General features: G+C 53.1%; 1 protein-coding gene and 1 long non-coding RNA gene across 7 annotated transcripts; one reads left to right on the top strand and one right to left on the bottom strand.

Annotated features, from left to right (window-relative positions):
• The first annotated feature begins 160 nt into the window (after positions 1-160).
• On the top strand, positions 161-5,514 carry LOC132479931 (uncharacterized). Its single transcript, XR_009530589.1, has 3 exons — positions 161-346; positions 2,252-2,401; positions 5,174-5,514. It is a non-coding gene; the product is annotated as an uncharacterized LOC132479931 (long non-coding RNA).
• COQ8B (coenzyme Q8B) lies at positions 841-24,440 on the bottom strand. 6 transcript variants are annotated; one of them, XM_060083655.1, is made up of 16 exons: positions 24,186-24,435; positions 22,776-22,851; positions 20,652-20,756; positions 20,396-20,515; positions 20,188-20,254; positions 17,584-17,661; positions 13,747-13,869; positions 13,518-13,603; positions 12,092-12,232; positions 11,922-12,003; positions 10,832-10,925; positions 8,743-8,884; positions 8,488-8,595; positions 5,258-5,323; positions 1,997-2,083; positions 841-1,514 (listed from the first exon to the last, which is right to left on the bottom strand). In XM_060083655.1, the coding sequence occupies exons 2-16, from the start codon at positions 22,776-22,778 to the stop codon at positions 1,233-1,235; spliced, it is 1,584 nt and encodes a 527-aa protein (XP_059939638.1). In that variant the 5' UTR covers positions 22,779-22,851; positions 24,186-24,435; the 3' UTR covers positions 841-1,232. The 6 variants fall into 6 exon arrangements, with proteins under 6 accessions (XP_059939638.1, XP_059939639.1, XP_059939641.1 ...); XM_060083656.1 differs by having other exon boundaries at positions 13,747-13,866; XM_060083658.1 differs by lacking the exon at positions 22,776-22,851 and having other exon boundaries at positions 24,382-24,440.
• Between the last annotated feature and the right edge of the window lie 97 nt (positions 24,441-24,537).

Below are 24,537 nucleotides of genomic sequence, written 5' to 3'. Positions count from 1 at the left end.
TATGCAAAGAGACCCCGCCCCTTGACCAGCAGGCCACGCCTATACGCAACCACGACTCCGCCTCCTCCGGTGTGGCCACCGCCCCGCCACGCCCACTGGCCAGTCCTGGGCTGAGCACGCACGTGAATCTCGCTGACACGTTCCCCTAGGTCCATCCAGGCGTGGGCTCCCTTCCCCTCCGTGACCCCTGACCTCAGATCCCCTTAAGTTCCGCGTCCGAAAGATTTGCTTCGGGAGGCGCCTCGCGGTCCCTCATCCCCAAATCTTCCAGCTAACCCCACGGTTCTCCCAGCCCAGCAGGGGCGGGCAGAAGCGGTGACGAGGCACTTTTGCCAGGAAAGGAGGGGTAATGAACAGACCCCGGCGTCCGGGTGCGCGATCGGTTCAGCTTTGGGGGCGGGGGCGCCAGGCTGGGACCGGGGAGCGGTTCTGGCCGCCCAAGTGCCCCCGCACCCGCCCAATCCTGTGGGTTTGGCAAAGCAGCTGGCAGGGGCATTAAGGCCCATTAGCAAAAGCGAGGTTGCTGGGAGCCGAGTGGAGGGAGCCAGGAGGCTGGGAGGTGGTGTGTGTGTTGTGGCTGAGCCGGGGGGGGGGGGGGGGGGGGGGGGGGATGGGAGGCCTTCTCAGCTGCCACAGCCTTCGGAGCAGGTGGTCAGCACGTGCGGAAGGGGCAGGGTGGGGGGTAGGGAAAGGGGAGAAGGAGGGTCCCCGCAACAGATGGCCCAGGCAGGACTGGGGCTTTCAGACAACAGGGTAGGAGGGGGGCTGGCCATCTGCACCTGGAGGCAGCCTGCCAGCTCCTCTCCCTCCTCCCTCAGCACAGAGAAAAGAGCTGGGGGAAGGGGAGGGCCACTTTTATTAGGACCGAAGGTTCAAACACCGGCCACATCTGGGGGAGACCTGACGCAGAGGTCAGGGGCTCCCCGTCTAGGTGAGTCTGATCTCCACAATGGCAGTGCGGAGGGGCCTAAGGCTCTCTCACATGTTGACAGACATAAATTAATAGCTGGGTGGAGTTCCTGGATGCTCCCTTTGGAGTGGGGAGAGCAGGATACGGGGCTATGAAGCTGGAGTTCCCTAGTCCCAAGCCCAAGGTGGGTCCCCAGACCTGCAGCAGAGAGGGGAGGAGGCCTCAGAGCAGGGGATGGCCTGCTATGGGGCTGGAATCCCGAGATGGAGTCTCTGAGGGGTCGGAGCAGACATCCCTCTGGTTAGGAGGCTTCGGGCAGTGGCTATGCCTGGCGACTGGCCCAGTAGCGGTGGTAGGTGTCCTGGAAGAGGTCCCGGCAGGCGATGTGGGCATGGAGGCGGGCACAGGCCAGGAAAGCCCCTGCCAGCTTTCTGTGCAGGGCATAGGTCTCTTCAGGCGGTGGGCGAAGCCGGTGCTGCAGCAGCACGGGGATGAGGCCCTGCACACGGCGGGCAGCATCACCCGCTCCAAAGTCGTAGGGGCCCTGGGTGGCGAAGGGCTCCCCCAGGATCATCACGGCCTCCACGTGGGCGTCCGAGAATGCCTAGGGGTCGGGGAAACCAGAGGCAACCAGTGTGGACATACAGCCCTCCATTCCCCCAGAGTGTCAAGTATAAACACAAGCCCCCAACTCCCCAAAGAGTAATAGGCAGCCTCCACCCCTTCCAGAGCCCCTAAGAGACAAGCAGCCCCCTACTCCTCCCAAAAGAAAGGGCCCTTCCTGTCCTCTCAGGGCCTCCAGTAGACAAATAGCCCTCACTCTCTCTAGAACAGAGAAGCAGCCTCTGTTCCCCAACCCCCCTATATCCACCAGCAGTCCCCCATTCCTCCCTCTAGAACAGGTAAGTGGTGCCCATTTTCTCAGGATTCCTGAGTAGCCAAGCAGCCCCCATTCCCCCCTGCTCCCCAGAACCCCCAGAACAGATAAGCAGCCCCCTTAGAGTTCCTCACTCATCCACAGTTTCCCCAGTAGAGAGAAGCAGCTCCCCACTCCCCCCAAGAGACACCAGCCCCATGTCTCCCAACCTTGGTCTCAAAGCCTGTGAGAAATTTGAGGTCTCGTGATTTCTGCAGGACCTGGTCTCTATCTCCGTTGGCTGCAGCCATCACCACCTGGGGAGATGGATGTGGGCACAGGGTCAGAGGGGTTCAAGGAGGGGTCTGGAGGTGGGAGCTGGAAGCTGGGCCCTGCCAGTAACCACTTCTGTTCTCATCTACCTAAGCCGTCTCACCTAGAAGCCTCTCCTTCCCCACCTTACCCCTGTCTGTGTCTCTCTCAAGACTGTTCCAGAGCCTGGGGGCTGCAGTGGTCAGGTGTTCTGCCCACCTGGCTGGGAAGGCAGAGCCTGCCTGGAAACTACCACAGTGAAACAGCACAGAGGAAAGCAGATGTCAAGTGGTACCCATGGGTCCAAACACTTAATTGGGCAAGTATGTGATCATGACCCGGAACTGCCTCTGAGGTTGCCATCTCTGTGATCACCTGGTTGATGTCTGTTGATGCCTGGTTCCTGCCCTGGACTTGGAGCCCCAGGAAGGCAGGGATCCCGGCTGGGTTTAGTCCCAAGTGGCGCTCACTCAGGAGGCCCTTGGTGAAAACCCCTTGTTTAGCAAATCAGTGTTTGGAGCTAAGCAGCTCCCCAGCCACGCAGGATGGGCAGGAGTTGAGGGCACATGGACAGACAGAAGTGGGAGCCAGCCTGCTTGGGCTCCATCCCAGCTCTGCCACTTGCTGGCTGACCCTGGGGCAAGTCGCTTTGCTTTTTGGGCCTCTGCTTTCTCATCTGTGAAGTGGGGATGATGAAAGCATCTTCCTGGCCAGGATCTTGGAGGATGAAGGAGGTATATCTGTGGAGTGCTTCGCATGGTGCCCGCGTGTAGGAAAGGCCATAAATATTATGAGCTACTATTACTATTAAGAGGTAAATAGGAGGGTCCCTACTTCACAGACGAGGAAACAGGCTCAGAGTGGGGAACAGCAAGGAGAGGAGGGGAGCTGGGACGAACCCTTCACCACTGAGTTGCCCCTCCTTGGGAGGAGGGGGAATACAGGATTAAATCTAGCGGTTCTGTTCTGTCCCAGCTCCCCCTGCCCCAGCCTGTCTGGCCATCTGTCACGCCTGTGGTCCTTGGGGGGTCAGTGTGACAGGCCTTTCTTAAACTGGAAAAGGCTGGGGAGGAGGCAGGAGGGCCGTGCGGAACAGGCCTGTGGTGGGGAGGGGCAGGGGATGTCCCAGCTACCCAGAGAGGCCTCGGCTTTGTGCCTCGAGTGGCCTGCAGAAAGGGCCCCAAGGAGCCTCTATGTGTGTGGGGGTGGGGTGGGGGAGGGGGGTTACCAATTCCTTCTCGTCTCCACCTAAAGGGTGGCCCCACCATCCCCCAGTCTTCAGGCCAGAACCCCCTCCAACCCCCACCCACCCAGGCTCCCAGGCCTGTCTTAAAAGACCACTCGTTATTCAGGAATTTCCAAATTCTATGTCCCTCCCCTGCTCCAATCCCTTCCACGGCTCCCCAGGGCACCCGAATAAAGTACAAGCTACAAAGCATGGCTTCAGAGACCCAGAGTGACTGCCAGCCTCACTGCTGGCTCCTGCTCTGTCCCCACCTGCCTGCCCAGTCCCAATGGGAACTTCCCTTTGGTCTTCTAGGATCTTACTACTCAGAGTGTGATCCCTGTACAAGTAGCTTTGGCATCACCTGGGAGCGTGTTAGAAAGGCAGCATCTTAAGCCTAACTCCAGACCAGAATCTGCATTTTTTTTTTCTTCAGTACATGGGCCTCTCACTGTTGTGGCCTCTCCCGTTGCGGAGCACAGCCTCCAGACGCGCAGGCTCAGCGGCCATGGCTCACAGGCCTAGCCGCTCCGCGGCATGTGGGATCTTCCCGGACTGGGGCACGAACCCGCCTCCCCTGCATCGGCAGGCGGACTCTCAACCACTGTGCCACCAGGGAAGCCCCTAGGATCTGCATTTTAACATGATCATGGTGGTGGTGGGGTTCTCATGCACATTAAAGTTTGAGAAGTGCTGCTCTAGTCAGAATATCCTTTTTCACCCCTTGGCCTTTGCCCATGTTATCTGTCTGGAGTACCCTCCTTAGCTTCTTCCTGATTGGTCTCCTCATCCCTCAGGTCTCAACTCTGATGTCTTCTCCTCCAGGAAGCCCTCCCTGACCCCCTAGGTCAGGCCAGGCTCCTCATCCGGTCTCCCTCAGTCCCCCGTGATTCTCCCATCTCAGCCCTGATCACTCTGGTCCTTTCTGTCTGTCCCCCTACTGGACTGTGAGTTTTGTGAAGGCAGAGACCTAGACTGCATTGCTCACTGTTGTCCCCAGTATTGCCTAGAATAGGACTAGGCACAGAGGGGGGTCAGAGAACGTTTGAATTGATGACCCAGTGATTAGAAGACCCAGGTTGAGGGACTTCCCTGGTGGTGCAGTGGTTAAGAATCCGCCTGCCAATGCAGGGGACACGGGTTCAAGCCCTGGTCCGGGAAGATCCACATGCCACGGAGCAACTAAACCCGTGGGCCACAACTACTGAGCCTGTGCACCACAACTACTGAAGCCCGTGCACCTAGAGCCCGTGCTCTGCAACAAAGAGTAGCCCCTGCTCGCCACAACTAGAGAAAGCCCTCATGCAGCAATGAACTCAACACAACCAAAAAAAAAAAAGAAGACCCAGGTCGAATGTCCAATCTCAACAAATTAATGAGATGGTGTTTTCTGTGGGCTCTGAGACAAATCAACCTCTGGGTGGGAAGGACGGGCAACATAAAGTGAGGAAACACTTCTCAAAGAGAGAACTGCTCAATAGGGAGCAGCTGGAGGGGAGGTATGTGAGCACAAGGCTGGACACCAAGGCCCTGGACAGCATCGGGTGTGGGGAGGTGACAGGCTGGCCATCGTGGGCCTTTCTCTTAGGAGGCAGCTAGTGAGGGGTTGGGAACATGAGCTGTGTAACCAGACTCCCTGAGTTTGAATCCCAGGTCTGCTGTGACCTTGGGCAAGTGACTTAACGTCTCAGAGCCCCAGTTACTTCCTCTGTAAAATGGGGTTAAAAATGGTCCTCACCTCACAAAGTTGCTTTCTGGTTCAGATCAGTTACCACATGTACAGCACTTAAAACGGTGCCTGACATAATATTAAGTGCTTGGTATTTGTTAGCTGCTATTAATATCACTATTATTTATTTCTTCATTCCAGATATTGTGTTTCTCCTTCTCTACAAGCCTTACTATCTGGCTTGAGGCTCCACCCTTCAGAGACTCCAGGATTGGGGGAACTCACCTCGATATAATGGTCTGTGAATTCAGTTCCAAATTCCCGGCTTGCACCAAAGTCCAGCAAGATCACCTGGAAATGAAGGATGGTGAAAGGGACACTGGGAATCCACCAGTGCTGCCCATTGTCTATGGGGGGGCCAGGGTCTGTCCCTCTCTCCCCACACACTGCCCCTCCTGCCCAAGTCCCCGCCCAGCTGCCTCCCCTGGGCTCCTGGCTTCCGGTCTCCACACATCAATCCACCCCCACATGAAGCTGAAGGGACCTGGTTTTTTTTTTTTTTTTTTTTTGCGGTACGCGGGCCTCTCACTGTTGTGGCCTCTCCCATTGCGGAGCACAGGCTCCGGACGCGCAGGCTCAGCGGCCATGGCCCACGGGCCCAGCCTCTCCGCGGCACGTGGGATCCTCCCGGACCGGGGCACGAACCCGCATCCCCTGCATCGACAGGCGGGCTCTCAACCACTGCGCCACCAGGGAAGCCCGGGACCTGGTTTTTATTTTTGGGGTCCTAGTTGTTTTTATAATAACATGTTTTAGGCTCAGAAAAAAAAATCTGGAGAATAATAAAATATATGGGAAAGTAAAATCAACACCCACAAATCCTACCACCCAGTTTAAAATATAAAATACTACCAATCTAAGTGGGGCCTGATCCTACCTCCCCCCATCCCCACCCTCTCTTCCAGGGTCACCACTTTCCTGAAATTATTTTTATTAGTAAATTGTTTCCTGAAATTCCCATGCATGTGTTGCTATGTTTTCTATACATATGTGGATCCATGAACAAAACATACTAATGTTCTGCATATTTTAAAACGTCATATAAATGGTATTTATAATATTCTGCAAATTCTTTGTGTTCGACATGGTTTTGCAATTCATCCCCATTGCTCTAGCTCATTCATTCATTTTTTCACTGCCATGTAAGATTTTGTTGCATGAATATATTGTATTTATCTGCTTGATGGGCACTGTGGTTATTTCTAGGTTTTGCTATTAGAAGCAGTGCTCGCAGATGTAGAGAACAAACGTATGGATACCAAGGGGGGAAAGGGGCGGGGTGGGGTGGGGTGGGGAGGTGGTGGTGGGATGAACTGGGAGATTGGGATTGACATCTATACACTAATATGTATACAACAGATAACTAATAAGAACCTGCTGTATAAAAAAATAAATAACATAAAATTCAAAAATTCAAAAAAAAGGGACTTCCTTGGTGGCGCAGTGGTTAAGAATCCACCTGCCAATGCAGGGGACACGGGTTTGATCCCTGGTCTGGGAAGATCCCACATGCCGCGGAGCAACTAAGCCCATGTGCCACAACTACTGAGCCTGCAGTCTAGAGCCTGCGAGACACAACTACTGAGCCCATGCACCACAACTACTGAAGCCCATGCGCCTAGAACCCGTGCTCTGCAACAGGAGAAGCCCACGCACCACAACGAAGACCCAACGCATCCAAAAATAAATAAATAAATAAATAAATATTTTAAAAAGTAAATAAAATAAAGAATGTAGATAAAATGAACCAAATAAAGTTGAAATGTTTAAAAAACGGCAAAAAAAAAAAGCAGTACCCCATGAACATGTGTGTAAGTTTCTCTACGACAGTGGAGTTCAAACTGTTTATCATAACCCACGGTAAGAAATGAAGATTAGGGGCTTCCCTGGTGGTGCAGTGGTTAAGGATCCACCTACCAATGCAGGGGACACGGGTTCAAGCCCTGGGCCAGGAAGATCCCACATGCTGTGGAGCAACTAAGCCCGTGTGCCACAACTACTGAGCCTGCACTCTAGAGCCCACGCGCCACAACTACTGAGCCCACGTGCTGCAACTACTGAAGCCCACGTGCCTAGTGTCCATGCTCTGCAAGAAGAGAAGCCACCGCAGTGAGAAGCCCACCCACCGCAACGAAGAGTAGCCCCCACTCGCCACAACTAGAGAAACCCCGCGCGCAGCAATGAAGACCCAATGCGGCCAAAAATAAATAAATAAAATAAATAAAGTTATTAAAAAAAAAAAGAAATGTAGATTATCCTGGGCACCAATGCACATGCACACATAAACATAAAACAAAAGTGTCCTGAAGTAATATGCATCCCTCCCATCTGCAACACATTCTATCCTTTTAAAACAAAAACTGCTGTTGAGACCCAGTAGATCAACGTCAGGCCTCTTATCACCACACCCGAGGAAGGAAAACACCCCCGTTGGGGTGCGAGCCTTGGAGGGATGCAGGTTGTCTGTGCACTTGCGGGGGAAGAGGGTGTCAAGGGACTGAGGCTGGACTAAGTGGGGCCATGTCACACTCAGCACAGGGCTCACTTGATCCTGAGGGTGTTGGAAGCTGTAGAAGGGACAGCTTGGCCAGATTTGTGTTTTAGAAAGACCCCTCTGGGGACAGAATGGCACAGACCACTTTGGAGAGCCACTTAGCAACCATGCACTCTGAGAGTTTTTCAGTCCAAACTGTCACCCCCAGGCCTTTGGATAGCCTGTGTCCTTTGCCAAGTATGCTCTTCCCTGCTCCTTAGATGGCTGTCCTTCTCTCATCTTTCTGGTTTCACCTTCCTTGACCCCACCCACTCCAGGCAGGGTCAGCCACTTTTCCTGGCTTCCCACTGCCCCCTGTGCCTCTCCCATCACTGGCCCCTCGCCTGTGCTTCCTCATCAAGGTATTAACTACAGGTCACACTGTCTGGTGATGGGTCCCTGCATTGGACTGGGAACTCTGGGAAGGCAAGGATCAGGGTTGCCTTGGCATCACTTTCAAGAGGCAGTAGGTGCTTGGTGTGTTCTAAATGAATGATGGGTGTGGTAATGATGACTGCCTTGCAAAAGTGGTGCTCCCTCTTCTCCACTGCCACTAGGAAGCCACTGCCTAGCCAGGGACTCCATTTCCCAGCATCCCCTGCATCTAGACTAGCCCCATGACCAGTTCTTATCAGTGGAATGGTGAAGGGAATGATGGGTCACTTCCGGCCGAAGCAGTTAGACAGTGGGTTACCCTCTCAATCTCTCTTTGCCCTTGCACTGGAAGGAGAGCCTTTCAAGTCCGAGGGGATGGCACACTCACAAAAGGGAAGGAGCCTGGGTCCCTGACGCACTGCATGGAGGAGGGCCACTCCAGCCTGTTACATGGGTAATCAACTACTACTGTGTTGAGCTGCTGCCATATTGGGAAATATCTGTTACAGCAGCTAATGTACCCTGACACACAACACAAGGAACCAACCTGGTGGCTGGAGGCATCATACAGGAAGTTGGCCCAGTTGGGGTCTGTCTGCATGAATCGGAACTCAAACAGCTCCCGAAGACAAAGCCTCAGGAGCTGGAAGCAGATCTGGGGTGGGAAGGAGTAACAGACATCTCAGAGCCATGTGCCCCTGTAAAGCCCTCTGAGGCCTGGAGAGGGACCATGGGTCTGGGTTGCCCTGTCAGCTGTGCCCCAGAGCAGCACCCTCCCTACTGTCCCAGGAGCCCCATGTACCTGGTTCCGGATGTCCTGGCTCAAGCCCTGGCACTGGTCCAGCGGGAGCCCTCCAGCCAGCTCCATGCCCAGCACCCGCGTCGTGCACAGCTCCTGAATAACGGCTGGCACCCGAAAGAAGGGATCGTCTGCCAACAGCTGCCTGGGGCGGATGGGAGGGGTGGGGATGGGACTTAACACTTCAGGCCCCTGTGGTCCTGCTTGAGGCCTCCCCCTCCTCTGAGGAGTCTTCCATGAACAGCCTTTGTCTTGCCTTTCCTCCTGCCCTCCTCTTTCCTGTCTGTCTGGAGTGATGGCCCGTACCTGGTTGGATTGACATTCATTCAGACATTTCATTCATTCACGCATTTACTCATTCAACAAATATCTCCATGGCACCCACCCTGTGTCTGCCCCTAAGCTGGGTGCCACTGGAGACCCAATTACCACCTCCCTTCTGGAAACACTTCTCTGTTGGTCGCCCCAGGATAAACTCAGTGTATTAATTAAGCATTACTTTCTCATGAACTTATCAATTAATCCATCCAAAAAATAGTCACTCATATACAAATCTCCGAGTCCACAGTGATACTCAACTGGCCACTCCTTGGAGTCATTATTCTGAACACTGGCTAATCAAGGGAAAGAACCTTGCTCGGTGCCCATCCCTGTGCTGGACGATGCTGGGTGACAGAGCAGTAGATGAGCCCCAGACGTGACCCCCCCCCACACACAGCAGAGACCACACTCTAACAAACAAACAGACCAATAATAGATCGAGATAGGTGTGTCGATGCAAGGTTTGGGAGGCAAAGAATATGAGCGAGGCCTCTGGTTGGGGACCTGTGGGATGGCTGGAGTTAGCGGGTAGGGGGACAGGGAGATGGGGAGGAGCCGGGGAAATGAGAAATGATGTGCGTTTTATCCTAAGAGCACTGGGAAGTGCCCCCGTGAGGTGGTGGTCTCCCCAGATCCCACACTGGAGCGCTCTGGCCCAGCCCACCTGACACTCTCCATCTCCAGGTCCTGCTTTGGGGGCTTGTACTCTTGTCCTTGTTTGTCAAATCTCTGACGTTTGATCCGCTCCTCATAGGGCAGGACTCTGCTGAACGTTCAGTCAGCACAATTCTCTTTTATTCTCACTCCCCCTGAGGAGGACGTTCTCCTAAGGCCACTGGGCGGATTAAGGCCACCCAGCCTGTTAAGGGCTGACCCAGGACTGGATCCTGACTGGATCCCACATCTGAGCCCATGCCCCTAACCATTGCCTTCTACTGCCCTTTCTCTGGCTTCGTATCTACAGAGCCGGGCTCCGTAAATGTGTGGGCCATGCTCCACGCTGTGGAAGGTCTCACTGAGGTGTAATTAATTGCCACTTATCATGATGCCTCTAAGATACAACCACTGTTCCATGTAGCTGTAGTTCATTCATTCTTGATGCTGTACGAATTATGCTGATGAACATACCATAACTTATTTATCCACCCTGTTGGATGAATTTGATAGATCTGGGTTGTTTCCCGTTTGGGGCTATTGCTGCTCTGAGTATTCTGGAAAAGTCTGATGGTGTGTACTGGCATTAAGGGTCACTAGAGTATTTAGCCAGGGGGGCAACTGTTGGGTTGGATGTGAACACTGAGGCTTGATGATGCCCAACCATTCTCCAAAATGCTTGTATCAATTTCTCCCTCTGTCCACAGTGTACAAAAGATGCCCTGGAGCCCCGTTCTCGCCAACTCTTGACACAGACAGACTGCTTCATCTCTGTTAGTCCGGTGGGTGTAACGGTATCTCGTGTGACGGAGTGCCTGTTGACAAGTCTGTCTCCCCCATCAGACCGCAGTGGTTCTGCGTCTCATTGGACAGATGAGAAAGTAGAGACATTTAGAGAGAGGAAGTGACCTGCTTGAGCTCACAGAGGACACAGGGTGTGAACGAAGTAATGAGTGAAGGCATGGATGGATGAACAAATGAAGAGAAAGAGTCTGCCAGCCCTACCCCAGGGCTCCAGCTGCCGGAGGCTGTGAGGGCATCCACCTCCCTCTCAGCCCGGGAGGGAAGCTGGAGGGAGGAAGGGGGCCTCCAGGGGCCTGTAGGGGCCTCAGCTCACCTGAAGTTCTGGGCACAAGCCGCCTCACGACGGTAGTCACATTCCAAAGCCAGCTCCCGCTGCAAGGCCTGCAGGCTCTGCTCTGCAAACAGGCCTGAGGGGTGGCAGCCGTGTCAGGCAGGGAAGGCCACAGCCTGCCCCTCGCCCCCTGCCCGGCCCCTCAGGCTCCCGCTCAGGGATGTCTTCTCTTGCCAGTCGTGCCTCTCACCCTGTCCCCATCTCACCGTCCCTCACCCCGTCCGCTCCATGCCTTTTCCCCGCACTGTCTGGCCACGCACCCCACCGCTGTCCTTCACACAACTGCGGGCTCCGCGGAAGCCTCTCTGCTCGGGTCTCTTTCTCAGGCACACACAGCGGTCCTTAGGCCCCTATCGTAGTCACATCTGCCGCCTATTCTCTGTCCATTTTTCTTTTTAAAAAATATTTTGGCCGCACCTCGTGGCACGTGGGATCTTAGTTCCCATCTTAGTTCCCTGACCAGGGATCGAACCTGGGCTCCCTGCAGTGGCAGCGTGGAGCCCTAACCACTGGACCGCCAGGGAAGTCCCTCTCTGTCCTTTTTTTCATAATCTCTCACACTGCTCTCAGTGTCTCTGAAGCTTACTTCTGGGCCTGACTCTCTCACTCTCTCCTCTCTCTCTCCCTCGCTCGCTCTTCCGTGTGTGTGTGCGCGCACACACACACACACACACACCTCTGCTCCATCTCCCCCAGGCGCTGTCTCACATGCTGTAACACACACGCGAGGTCCCACTTACGCTCCCTTCCTGTTTCTGCGGTTCTTTCTCAGGCCTCTAGTCCCTCTCCACACACCCACTGTGTGTCTGTTTCTGGATTTCGGTCTGGGCTCCTGTTGGCATCTCTGAGTTTGTCTTTTTCTCACACGCCCATACTACTCTGGGCTTTCCCCGCCTTGGTGTCCCTTTGTTCTGTCTCAAACACGCAGACTGAGGCGTTCACTCAGGCTCACACACACACGGGCACACCCTGCCCCGAGCTGGCCCTCCACCTCTCCCCGCCCCCCCCATCCAGCCCCGCTTTCCCTCTTCAGGGCGACCCTCCCACAGTCAGGGTGGACTGGGCGCCTCACCCTCCGGCACGGCCACGCTCATCTTGAGCACCGCCAGCAGGTTCTGGATATCGCTCTGGATGCTCTGGGCGACGCCTGGGTACTGGGAGGGGAGGAGGGGAGGAGGATGGGAGTCACCCCTCTGGGGCGGCCGGGTGCCCAGCCCACCCCCGCCCCACCTCCGCTCTCACCTGGATCTTCACGGCCACCTCTGTCCCATCCCTCAGCACGCCCTGGTGCACCTGCCCGATGGAGGCAGCGGCAAAGGGCACCTCCTCCAGAGAGGCCACCTTGGTCTGCCAGTCCCTGCCGAGCTCCTCTTCCAGAACTCTCTGGGGACAGTGGTCGAGACAATCATCATCATGGTTTCAGGCAGCCGGGTTCACGTTCTGTGCTGAGCGCTTTGCCCGTTAATAAGCCCGCTCACCACACGCGGGGCCCTGGGCCAAGCTCTTGGCTGCTACCCCACTTTACAGATGAGGAAACTGAGGCTCAGAGAGAGATCTCTTGACCAAGGTGATGAGCCAGGCACTGGCAGACTGGGAGGCCCAGCCTGAGCCCATACTCCCGAGGCTGTGTGGGCTGATGTGTGGATTGCTATTATGTAGGGTTAAGATTGATAATAATCCTTCATTATACCCGTATATTGTATATACCCGTATATTATTAACTCAAAAGTTAATGTGATAAAGGAGAGCTAAAATTTACAGAGAGCTTCCTGTGGGCTGGGCCCTGTATAGAGTGGCTCAGAGAAGGGCAGTAATTGCCCAGGGTCACATGGCAAGGGAGCCAAACAGAGCTCAGAAGGCAGGCAGCTGGATTCTGGATTCCACACCCTCGCCCAGGCATTTACTCAGTGCCTGGCACTGTGCCAATCTACTTACAGACAACTCCCTCCTTTAATTAAAAGACCGGTAATAAGAAGAGCTAACACCTGCATGTCACTCACGGGGTGTCAGGGACCCTTCAAAGTGCTTTACACATACACTGATTTCCATAGCCCCATGATGTGGCCGTTGCTATCACTACCAGCAATCACAGATGAGGTAACTGAAGCACAGAGAGGGCAGGCCACATGTCTAACCACACAGGTAGTAAGTGGCAGAGCCAGGGTTTGAACTCCTGAAGTCTGGTCCCTGACCACAGCACTTCACCGTTTTTTGTTTTTTGGTTTTTTTTTTTTTGCGGTATGTGGGCCTCTCACTGTTGCAGCCTCTCCCGTTGCAGAGCACAGGCTCCGGATGCGCAGGCTCAGCGGCCACAGCTCACGGGCCCAGCCACTCCGCGGCATGTGGGATCTTCCTGGACCGGGGCACGAACCCGTGTCCCCTGCATCGGCAGGCGGACTCTCAACCACTGCGCCACCAGGGAAGCCCATTCACCGGCTCTCTAACAGCCCTGACAGAGCCCTGAGCCTGCCAGGAACTCGACTAAGTGTTCTACACCGTTCTCTCATAGACTCATCACAACAATCCTGAGATGTGTGCTTTAGTGGTCCCCATTTAACAGATGGGGACACAGGCGCAGAGTGAGACAGGGAGCACAGCCATGAAGACAGGAGGGCCAGGCAGGAGGGGCATGCCTCCCTCACCAGCCTTTCCCCCTCTGGGCACTCACCAGCATTTGCCAGCGGGGCATGAAGTCAGCGCTCTGGCGAACCCGCTCGAAGATGCGCTGCAGCTGGGGGCTGATGAAGCTGTTGTCTAGGGAGACATCGGGAAGAGGGAAGCAGTGAGGGGAGAGGCCAGGAGGGGCCCCTGTGGGAGTCTCTGAAGTTGGGGCTTGGTGGTAGGTGGGGTAGGGTGGAACTGAGGTCAGGGGTCAGGAGTCAAGGATCATGCTGTACCCTGGATGCTGAGCATTTGGCCAACCTTGAGGGCGGCCCCCCGAACCGTACACAAGGTCTGCACAATCCGCTCGGCATTGGCCTCCGAAAGGAAAAGGCTGGAGCCCGGCCGGGAGCCTCCTTCTGGGGTGGAGAGGATAATCATTAGTATGGCAACCACAAAAATAATCAGTATGACACCACTGCACACCTACTAGAATGGCTAAAACAAAAAAGACAATACCAAGTGTTGGCAAAGATGAGGAGCACCTGAACGCCAACACTGCCTATGAGAGTGCCATGGCCCAAGCCCTTTGGAAAGCAGCTGGGAAGTTTCCAGTAAAGCACACACCTATACCTGATGCAATTTGCCTCCTAGGTATATCCCCAAGAGAAAGGCATATATGTGTCCACCAACAGATACTCCAAGAAGGCTCACGGTAGTGTTATTCGTAACAGTCCCAAACTGGAAACAACCCAAATGACCATCAGGAGAACGAACAAAGGAATTGTGGAATAGTCACAGGGTGACTATTACAGTGTTGAATAAACAACGTACAACTGCTCACAGCAACATGGATGCATCTCTCAAATAGAATGCTGAGCAAAACAAACCAGACATGTACGAGAATACACTGTCTGATTACATGCGTATGAAGGAGCAGAAACAGACAAAACTAATCGCAGGGGGTCAGAAGCCAAGACAGTGGTGACCCTTAATGAGGGGGGAGGTACCAGAATGCAGCACGAGAAGAGCTTCTGGAGAACAAGGGCAGCAATTCTCCAAGTGTGCTCTGGGGGCGCCCTGAGACCCTTTAGGAGGGTCTGTGAGATCAGAACTATTTTCATAATAATATTCATATGTTATTTGCCCTTTTTTACTCTCATTCACCCGTAAATGTTCAGTAGAGTTTTCTAGAAGCTGCGACCTGTGATGTTGTCATTGCTCTGACGGCTGATGGAGAGAGAGAGAGAGAGTGTGTGTGTGTGTGTGTGTGTATATTCTTGTGTTTAAAATTTTTTTCAGTTTTAATCTCTAATATAGCAAATATCCATAAATACAACCCCACATAAACAAGTTCTTGGGGTTCTCATTCTATTTTTTAATAGCTTTATTGAGATATAATTCATATGATATAATTCACCCATTTTAAGGTGCACAGTTCAATGGCTTCTAGTATACTCAGTTGTGCAACTATTACCACAATCAATTTCAGAACATTTTCATCACTGCTAACCTGTTAGCAGTTACCCGCTCCCATTTTCTGCATCCACCTCCCCTTGAGTCCCTGGAAACCATTAATCTACTTTCTGTCTCTGTAGACTTCCCTCTTCTGTACATTTCAGATAAATGGAATCATACGATATGTGGCCTTAAAAAAAAAAAGTGGCCTTTTGTCTCTGCCTTCTTTCACTTAGGATAGTGTTTCAAGATTCAACCACACGATAGCATGGATCAGTCCTTCATTCCTTTTTTAAAAAAATAAATTTATTTATTTATTTATTTTAATTTTTGGCTGTGTTGGGTCTTCGTTTCTGTGCAAGGGCTTTCTCTAGTTGCGGCGAGCGGGGGCCACTCTTCATCGCAGTGTGTGGGCCTCTCACTGTCGCGGCCTCTCTTGTTGCGGAGTACAGGCTCCAGACGCGCAGGCTCAGTAGTTGTGGCTCACGGGCCCAGTTGCCCCATGGCACGTGGAATCATCCCAGACCAGGTCTCGAACCCGTGTCCCGTTCATTGGCAGGCAGATTCTCAACCACTGCGCCACCAGGGAAGCCCCTTCATTCCTTTTTATGTCCGAATGAAATCCCACTGTATGGATATAATACATCTTGTTTATCCATTCCTCAGTTTTAAGGGTGTAGAGGGATCCTGAGACCAAAAAGTTTTTGAGAATTACTGGTCTAGGGTTTTTTGATCTGGGTGCACAGATGCATCCACTCTGTGAAAATGAACCACGCTATACACTTATGATATGTGCACAGTTCTATATACAAATTATATTATTCAATAAAGTGTTTATTTTTACTTATTTCATAAAACACTTATTGAGTTCTTTACTGAAGGCTCAGCCTGTGCCAGGCAGAATTCTAAGTGTCTCTGTGGATTCTCTGGCTGAACCTCCACACACCCCAGGAAGTAAGAACTACCAATGCCTTAATTTTCAAAATGAGGAAGCAAGAGATTCAGAGAGGTACTGTGCCTGGCCCTCGGGGCACACAGCGCAGAAGTGGCAGAGCAGGGTGTGGATTCAGTCTGGCCTCACCCTAAAGCCTGTTCCTCCACCTACCCGCAACTTTTTTTTTTTTTTTTTTTTGCGGTACGCGGGCCTCTCACTGTTGTGGCCTCTCCCATTGCGGAGCACAGGCTCTGGACGCACAGGCTCAGCGGCCATGGCTCACGGGCCCAGCCGCTCCGCGGCATGTGGGATCCTCCCGGACCGGGGCACGAACCTGTGTACCCTGCATCGGCAGGCGGACTCTCAACCACTGCGCCACCAGGGAAGCCCTACTCGCAACTTTTTATTTTGAAAAAGATCCAAATAGACAGAAAGACCGGATTCATAGCACCGTGAATACCTGCACACCTGATTCAATGTTTTAACAAGCTGCCTCACCCACTTTATCTGTGCATGTGTACCCAGACACTGACCAATAGTTTTGCTGACTGATTTGCACTCAACTTGTGTGAATAAGAATAATCCCCTACACGATCACCATGCCAACACCACACCCAGGAAAATTAACACTAATTCTTGAATACCTACTACTCAGTCATATTCAGATTTTTCCAATCGTCCCCAGAAGTCTTGTCTTTTTTTTTTTTTAAGTGTTTAGATTTCTATCTCTCTCTCTCTCTCTTTTTTAAAATTTATTTATTATTTATTTATTTTTGGCTGTGTTGGGTCTCCGTTTCTGTGCGAGGGCTTTCTCCAGTTGCGGCGAGCGGGGGCCACTCCTCATCGTGGTGCGTGGGCCTCTCACTGTCGCGGCCTCTCCCGTTGCGGAGCACAGGCTCCAGATGCGCAGGCTCAGTAGTTGTGGCTCACGGGCTTAGTTGCTCCGCGACATGTGGGATCTTCCCAGACCAGGGCTCGAACCCGTGTCCCCTGCACTGGCAGGCAGATTCTCAACCACTGCGCCACCAGAGAAGCCCACCCAGAAGTCTTTTATAGTTATTTTCTTTTCAAACATCCAACCATGGCTCACACATTTCATTTGTCAGTTATTATCTCTCTAGTCTCTTTTTCATCTAGAATATCCACCCGTTTTTTTTTTTTTTTTTTCGCGGTACGCGGGCCTCTTACTGTTGTGGCCTCTCCCATTGCGGAGCACAGGCTCCGGACGCGCAGGCCCAGCGGCCATGGCTCACGGGCCCAGCCGCTCCACGGCATATGGGATCCTCCCAGACCGGGGCACGAACCCGTATCCCCTGCATCGGCAGGCGGACTCTCAACCACTGCGCCACCAGGGAGGCCCATCCACCCGTTTTTGTTTCAAAACATCGACATGTTGCGGAATCGTACCCACAATGCTGATCTCTACACAGCCCAGTCCGTCTCTGTTGTCCACAGACCCTCACCGGCACTCCTGTTTTCACGCTTCCTCTCCTGGTCACAGTTAAGAACTCAACTCTGGATGGCTTACATTTTTTTCTCTCATGACCTGCTTCTACTCAACACCATCCTGACAACAGCTTCACCCTGTTCTGAGCACTCCACCACGACCCTAAGAGGTGGCTACGTTATCATCGGCTCCATTCTCCAGTTGAGGAAACTGGGGCTCAGAGAGGTGAAGCCACTTACCCCAGGTCACACAGCAAAGCCAGGGTGTGGACCCCAGACAGCGTGGCTCACGTACCTGATTGTACACGTCCTCTGGGCAGGGACTTCTTGGCCACCTCAGCTAGTGCTCCCAGCCCCAAGCTCACAGCCAGTCCTGGGGAGTGAGAGAGGAGCCTGAGTGCCCGTCTGCCCTGGGGAGATCTCCTCCCCCACCCCCTCCCCACCCTGCTGACCCTCTCTCCTCTCTCTCTTTATGTACACCTGTCTCCCAACTCTTTGTAGTCAGCTCTTTGCATCCCTCTGTCTACCAATCAGTCTCTTACTCACACTCTCCCTGCTTGAGGTTCCCTTGGAGGTGAGACTACCTCTTTCTCCATCCCTCTCTCCTTGTCTCTGTCTCCCGGGTTAATGGTTTTCACCCCTGGCTGCACACGGAGTCATGTGAGGAGGTTTTGTAAATACGATGCCCAGGCCCTACCACTGAGGTTCTGGTTGAACTGGCCTGAGATGAGGCCTCAGAATTCTTTTTCTTTCTTTTTTTTTTTTTTTTTTTTTTTTTTTTGTGGTACGCGGGCCTCTCACTGTTGTGGCCTCTCCCGTTGCGGAGCACAGGCTCCGGACACGCAGGCCCAGTGGCCATGGCTCACGGGCCCAGCCGCTCCGCGGCATGTGGGATCTTCCTGGACCGGGGCACGAACCCGTGTCCCCTGCATCGGCAGGCGGACTCTCAACCACTGCGCCACCAGGGAAGCCCAGAATTCTTTTTCTTTCTTTTTTTTTTTTTTTTGCGGTATGCGGGCCTCTCACTGTTGTGGCCTCCCCCGTTGCGGAGCACAGGCTCCGGACGCGCAGGCTCAGCGGCCATGGCTCACGGGCCCAGCCGCTCCGCGGCATATGGGATCCTCCCAGACCGGGGCACGAACCCGTATCCCCTGCATCGGCAGGCGGACTCTCAACCACTTGCGCCACCAGGGAGGCCCTCTTTTTCTTTTAAGCATCCCGGATGATTCTAGTGTGCAGCCATGGGTAAGAAAGCCCCGAAATGATCCCCCCAGGACTCTCTGTCTTCCTATGACTGCTGTTTCTCTGTCCACATCTCCTCTTCTTCATGCTCACCTCTCCTTTTCTAAGTCAGTTATTTCTCCATCTCTGCCCTTCCGTCCACCCGGCATGTCTGTCTAGGCTCTGATTTCCTCTGCCTCCTCTGTCTCCTTGTCCTTAAAGACATCTCGAGTCACTCTGCCTCTTTCACTGTCACCATCTCTGTAAATAATCATAGTTGGCATTTTCTGAGCACTTTTCTCCACGCCAGGAACCATTCCCAGTGCCTTTTATGCATTGACTCATTTTGTCCTCACACCCTCATGAGAGAAATTTTACAGAAAAACTTCCATTTTACAGAAAAGAAAATCGAGGCTCAGAGAAGTTAAGTAACTTATCCAGAGTCACAAAGTGAGGATGCGGCAGAATCACCTGTTGAACCCCGCGCAGCCTGGTGCCAAAGCTCTAACCAGTGTATTTGACTCCTTCAATTGGTATCTTTAAAACCTGAACCGTGATCCACAGTAAAGAAGACATTTGCATTATAACTGGTAGAGACCGATGTATATATAATGCTTCATGAAACAAGACTCTCCCTTACTCTACATGTACACATATTTTCCATTCTTCTTCTTTTTTTTTTGGCTGTGTTGGGTCTTCGTTGCTGTGTGCGGACTTTCTCTAGTTGCGGCGAGCTGGGGATGCTCTTCGTTGCAGTGCGTGGGCTTCTCATTGCGATGTCTTCTCTTGTTGAGGAGCGCAAGCTTTAGGTGCGCGGGCTTCAGTAGTTGTGGCACGTGGGCTCAGTAGTTGTGGCACACGGGCTTAGTTTCTCCACGGCATGTGGGATCTTTCCGGACCAGGGCTTGAACCTGTATCCGCTGCACTGGCAGGCGGATTCTTAACCACTGCACCACCAGGGAAGTCCTCCATTCTTCTTTTTAATGCTGATTGCAACCTGCTAAATTATTTCATGCAGGGCTTCCCTGGTGGTGCAGTGGTTAAGAATCCACCTGCCAATGCAGCGGACATGGGTTCAAGCCCTGGTCTGGGAAGATCCCACATGCTGCGGAGCAACTAAGCCCGTGCACCACAACTACTGAGCCCACGTGCCACAATTACTGAAGCTCGCACGCCTAGAGCCGTGCTCCACAACAAGAGATGCCACTGCAGTGAGAAGCCCACGCACTGCAACGAAGAGTAGCCCCCACTTGCCGCAACTAGAGAAAGCCTGCACGCAGCAACAAAGACCCAACACAGCCAAAAATAAATAAATAAGTAAATAAATAATTAAAAGAAAATTATTTCATGCAAGTTGTGACCTGAAGTTTGAATAATCCTGCTGCATGACCCGGGGTCAAATCACTTCACTTCCCTTAGCCTCCACTTCCTCATCTATAGAACAGAAACAAACACTCATTGATTCAGTGCAGAGACCACGTGTATGGGGCCCTGCACATTCCAAGTTCTCAATAAACACAACATTCCTCTCTATTTCTCTTGGTTCTACAGGACTTTGCCTTCATTCTTTTTTCATATCTCCCTCCTCTCTCTGTCTCTGATCCACTCTCTCCCTTGTTTCATTGTGTAAATGTCACCTCCTCTGATCTAGGTCACAATCTCCCACAGTCATACCTACCCCCAAAGTTGGCCAAGCGGCTGACGCGGGAGGTGGGCACCTTGCGTTCTCGAGAACGGTCACTCAGCTGGGAAACGGGGAGAAGGTTTGAGTGGGAAAAGGTGGACACAGCACCCAGGAAGTCCAACCAACCTGCCACCACACCGTTCCCCAAGCTCGGGAGGCCAGCTGCCTTCATGGGGTGTTGCTGGGTGTGGGGCAATGATACCTGGGGCCGGGGTGTCTTCCTGATCCGGGCCTCCCGTGCCTTGCGAATATCCTCCTCACCCAGGCCCCTGCCAGGCCCATCCTGGTGAAGTTTTTGGATCCAAGGACCCCCACATGGCCCCTGCAAGAGACGTGAACACCGGTAACGAGTGGAGGACGTACCATCGGCCTGGCCCTTTTAGACCCCTCCCTGTCCTTTGACTCCCTGAAGCCTCCCTCAGCCTCCTCCCCTTGGATACCCCTCCCCAGCCTCTTACCCAGCAGAGGGGCCCAGGCCCCAGGGCCCCACAAGGCAGACCAGTAGTCCGGCCCCACTGTCCACAGGTCCCCCGTAGTAGGCCCCCCACCTCCAGCCACATTGTCTGGGGGAGAAGAGGAGGGATTATTCGGGTAGGAATTGTGGGACTGACCTCCCTGCTTTGCCCGTCTTTGCCTCACATTCCTCCGTGTCCACCCTAAGACTCCCACCACCAAAGACTTCCTCCCTTGTTAACAGGCCCCCAGTTTCGCCTGGTTCCCTCTCTCGTTGCTAAGAACCCATAGCTCTTCCCAAACACCTCTCCAAACCACTTTCCCTGGTCCCACTCCGCGCCGTTGCTAGGGTCCTCCCCTGTTGCTAGACACCCACAGATCCTCCAGGGCTACCTCTCCACTCCTCTGAGCACCCCCGTCGTTGCTAGGCACCGCCTTCCCCTCGGTTGCTAGGCGCCCACAACTCTTCCGGCGTTCCCCCCTACCAACCCCGTTACTGGGTACTTCCCCCGGTTGCTAAGCACCCACTCCCCGGCTCTGGGTCAGCTACGCGTGCGGGTGGGGGCGGGGGGGGGCGGCTCCTGCATTTCCAGTCTTCTTCTCATGCCCGCCCCCTCCGGTCATCTAGCGAATGACGGAGGAGCAGATCGCTGACTGGCACAAAATAAGCAACGCTGTATGTGAGGGGGCGGGGCCAGAGGAAGGGCCTCAGGGTGGGCTGGGCCACGGCCCAAGGGTAGGGTAGGGTAGGGTGGGCTGGGCCACGGCCCCGAAGCGCTCACGTGCCAGTTTGTGCCCTTCCACTCACTTCAAAGTGCCTTGTCCGCGGCGGACCTTTTAGTTTCCTACACGTCTATTTTACAAACATTCCTCTCCTTTACAAACTCCACACCTCAACTTTGCGCGAACATTTTGTCAGCCTCCGTTTTCCTTATTTGTACCCCTAGTAGGCTCAACATCTCTCCTTTGAACACACATCTTCCCAGCAAACATTTCCCTTTCACATGGAGCCCCTCCACTTTGCACACTCACCCTCAGCTTCAAATACCCATATCCTGGTACCCAACCTCCTCCCTTGCACATATAACCCCCCTGCCCTGCTCACCAACTGTTTCCCTCGGTGTGCATAAACCCCCTCACACCCAGCCCTTTGCACACTGGGCCCCTGTTCCCTCCTATACCCTGCTCTCTCAGCTCCCCGCCCACCTGCAGGATGGTGTGAGTGGGAGCCCTTTGTTTCCTGTAGGCCTGACATTTTCCAGAACACACTCAGCCAAGATTCCCAGTGCTGACTCAGGAGCCTTGGCATCCCAGAAAACCAGCTCCCAGCCCATCTGGGTGTGTGTGATGTTGATGGGGAAGGGAGGACAGACTTAAAGCCTGCTTCCCCCCCCCCCCAATAAACTGACTCACCCCTCTTCTCAGTCTGGAATAGAAGCAGCTGGCTGGGACATCTCTCCCACCATTGGGAGAGAGGATATGACACTCCCCACACAGAACTTCCTCCCCCAAACCCTGTCTAACCCCCTTTGTCAGGAATCAGACCTCCCTGTCTCTGTCCCTGTACGTGACCTCAGAAGAGCCTCAACACTTTCTGGATCTCAGCTTCCCAGCATGTATGATGCATTAGGGGGACCTGCTATGACTTCCCATTGGTCTGTAAAGAGATGACTCATTTTAGAGCCCTGGGTCTGTGCCCACCGCCCCTTTCCAGGTGACTGTTTCAAAACAGAAACCACCCCCTGTACTCTTCCAGACACAAGGGTCTGACTCAGGAGCTAGGTGGCAGCTCACTCTTGGGGGCAAAATATATAAAAAGCACCTATGACAATAACTTATCCTACAGGGCTGACTCATGGTACCAAGCCTGGTATCAGATACATGAGATCATATCAAATAGCCTGGTGGCTACAAGCAAAGACTACAGGTTGGCAGAGCTCTGAGCCTCAGTGTCCCCATTTATAAAGTGGGGCCATGGCATCCCCTCTTGCTCAGTGTGAGAAAGGGATGCAGTGAAATAGTGTCTGTAGAGAGGTTGGCACGGAGCTGGTACAGAACAAGAGCTCTATACATGAGAGAAATTTCTTATAGAAAAACTGTTCTTTTCAAAATTTCTATTGAGCGCTTACCATATGCTTTTCTAGGCACTGGGGACACAGCACGGAACAATACAGGCAAAAATCTTTGCCCTCTTGGTGCTGGCTTCTGATGAGAGGCACAATAAAATACATAAGTATATGTAATAAGGTGACACTTGTTAAAGAGAAAAACAAACCAGGGAAGGGCAGGGAGAAGAGGGAAGAGTGTGCGTTTAAATAGGGTCGTCAGGAAAGGCCTCATTGAGGAGACATCGTTTGAGTAAATACCGGAAGGAGCGATTGAAATAGCTGAGGAAACAATGTTCCAGGCAGAGGGAACAACCAGTGTAAAGTCCCTGTGCTGGAAGATATCTCAGAGAAATAGCAAAGATGCCAATGGGCAGAGTGAGTGAGGGGACAAGGATTAGATGAGGTCTGGGAGGTAAGCAGAGCCAGCTCAGGTACGGTGAAGACTGTGGTTTTTTTTCCTGAGTAGAATGGCAACCACTGAGGATTCTGAGCAGAGGCAGGACTGATTTACAGAAAATATTCTTACTTCCGGCTCTTCTTCCAACACCCCCAGCCTCAAAATCAAGTTGTATCAGTCGATAGTGACCAAAGGGACTTCCCTGGTGGTCCAGTGGGTAAGACTCTGCACTCCCAATGCAGAGGGCCGGGGTTTGATCCCTGGTCAGGGAAATAGATCCCGCATGCATGCTGCAACTAAGACCTGGCTTGGCCAAAATAAATAAAATAATAAATAAATATTTTTAAAAAATAGTGACCAAAGACGCAAATTTTGGATTAGATGGGCCAAAGTTAAAATCTACTTTTAGATTTTTTTTTCCCTTTTTTTGGCCTCTCCAGGCGGCTTGCGGGATCTTAGTTCCCCGACAAGGGATCGAACCCAGGCCCCCTGCAGTGGAAGCACAGAGTCCTAACCATTGGACTGTCAGAATTCCCTAGATGTGTGATCTTCACTCACCGCTTTGCCTTTCTGTGCCTCTGTTTCCTTGACGGTGCAATGGGGATGATGATCATCCCTACCTAACAAGATTTTGGGTATACAGCTCCTGGCATTATACAAGCACGTATACAAATATAAATGCTCTTGTCTCTGAAGAGACAAGTCTGTTGGAAGAGGTCATCCAAGAAGTAAGTGCTGGAGCCAAGATTTGAAACCAGGCGTTCTAGCTTCAGAGATTAAGACCCCCTGGTTTTGCCCGTCATTTAACCCTAGGCAAATTCTTTTACTGCTCTGGGCCTCAGTTTCCCAGTTGGTAAAAGTGACTGGCTCTTGTGGCATTGAACACACATTTTTCAAAACAATAATGTAATATAATGTATCCTCATTTTACAGGTGAGAAACTGAGTCTGGGGCTGGGGCAGGGGGTTGGGAGAGGAAGTCACTCGTTCAAGGTAACACAGCTAGGAACTAGCAGAGGCGGGTCTCGAACTCACGCAAGTGGAATTCCCAACTCTTCGACAGTCCTTCCCGGCGCTGCGTGAAGAATGGGCGCGCTGCTGGACTCGTCGCCGGGGGTTATAGGGAGACTAACCTAGTCACTCGAGGGCGTGGGGAGGTAGGGTTAATTGCGAGGGTGCTGCGAGGGACCCCACTGATCCGGGACCAGGATCCCGGCGCCCCACACCATACCTGGACCAGCTCCAGGCGCTCGCGGTTCACCGCGCGAATGGAGACGGGAGGGGCCAGACAAGGCCCATACCCCTTTACGTCACGTCCGGCGAGGCGGGGCTTCGGGGCCTTCCCAGGGAGTTGTGGGGGGGGGGGCGGGGGAAAGTATCGGTTAAC

The sequence above is a fragment of the Mesoplodon densirostris genome, chromosome 19 (assembly GCF_025265405.1).
Source record: "Mesoplodon densirostris isolate mMesDen1 chromosome 19, mMesDen1 primary haplotype, whole genome shotgun sequence".
Classification (NCBI taxonomy): domain Eukaryota; kingdom Metazoa; phylum Chordata; class Mammalia; order Artiodactyla; family Ziphiidae; genus Mesoplodon; species Mesoplodon densirostris.
This window is presented reverse-complemented; position numbering and strand designations above follow the sequence as displayed.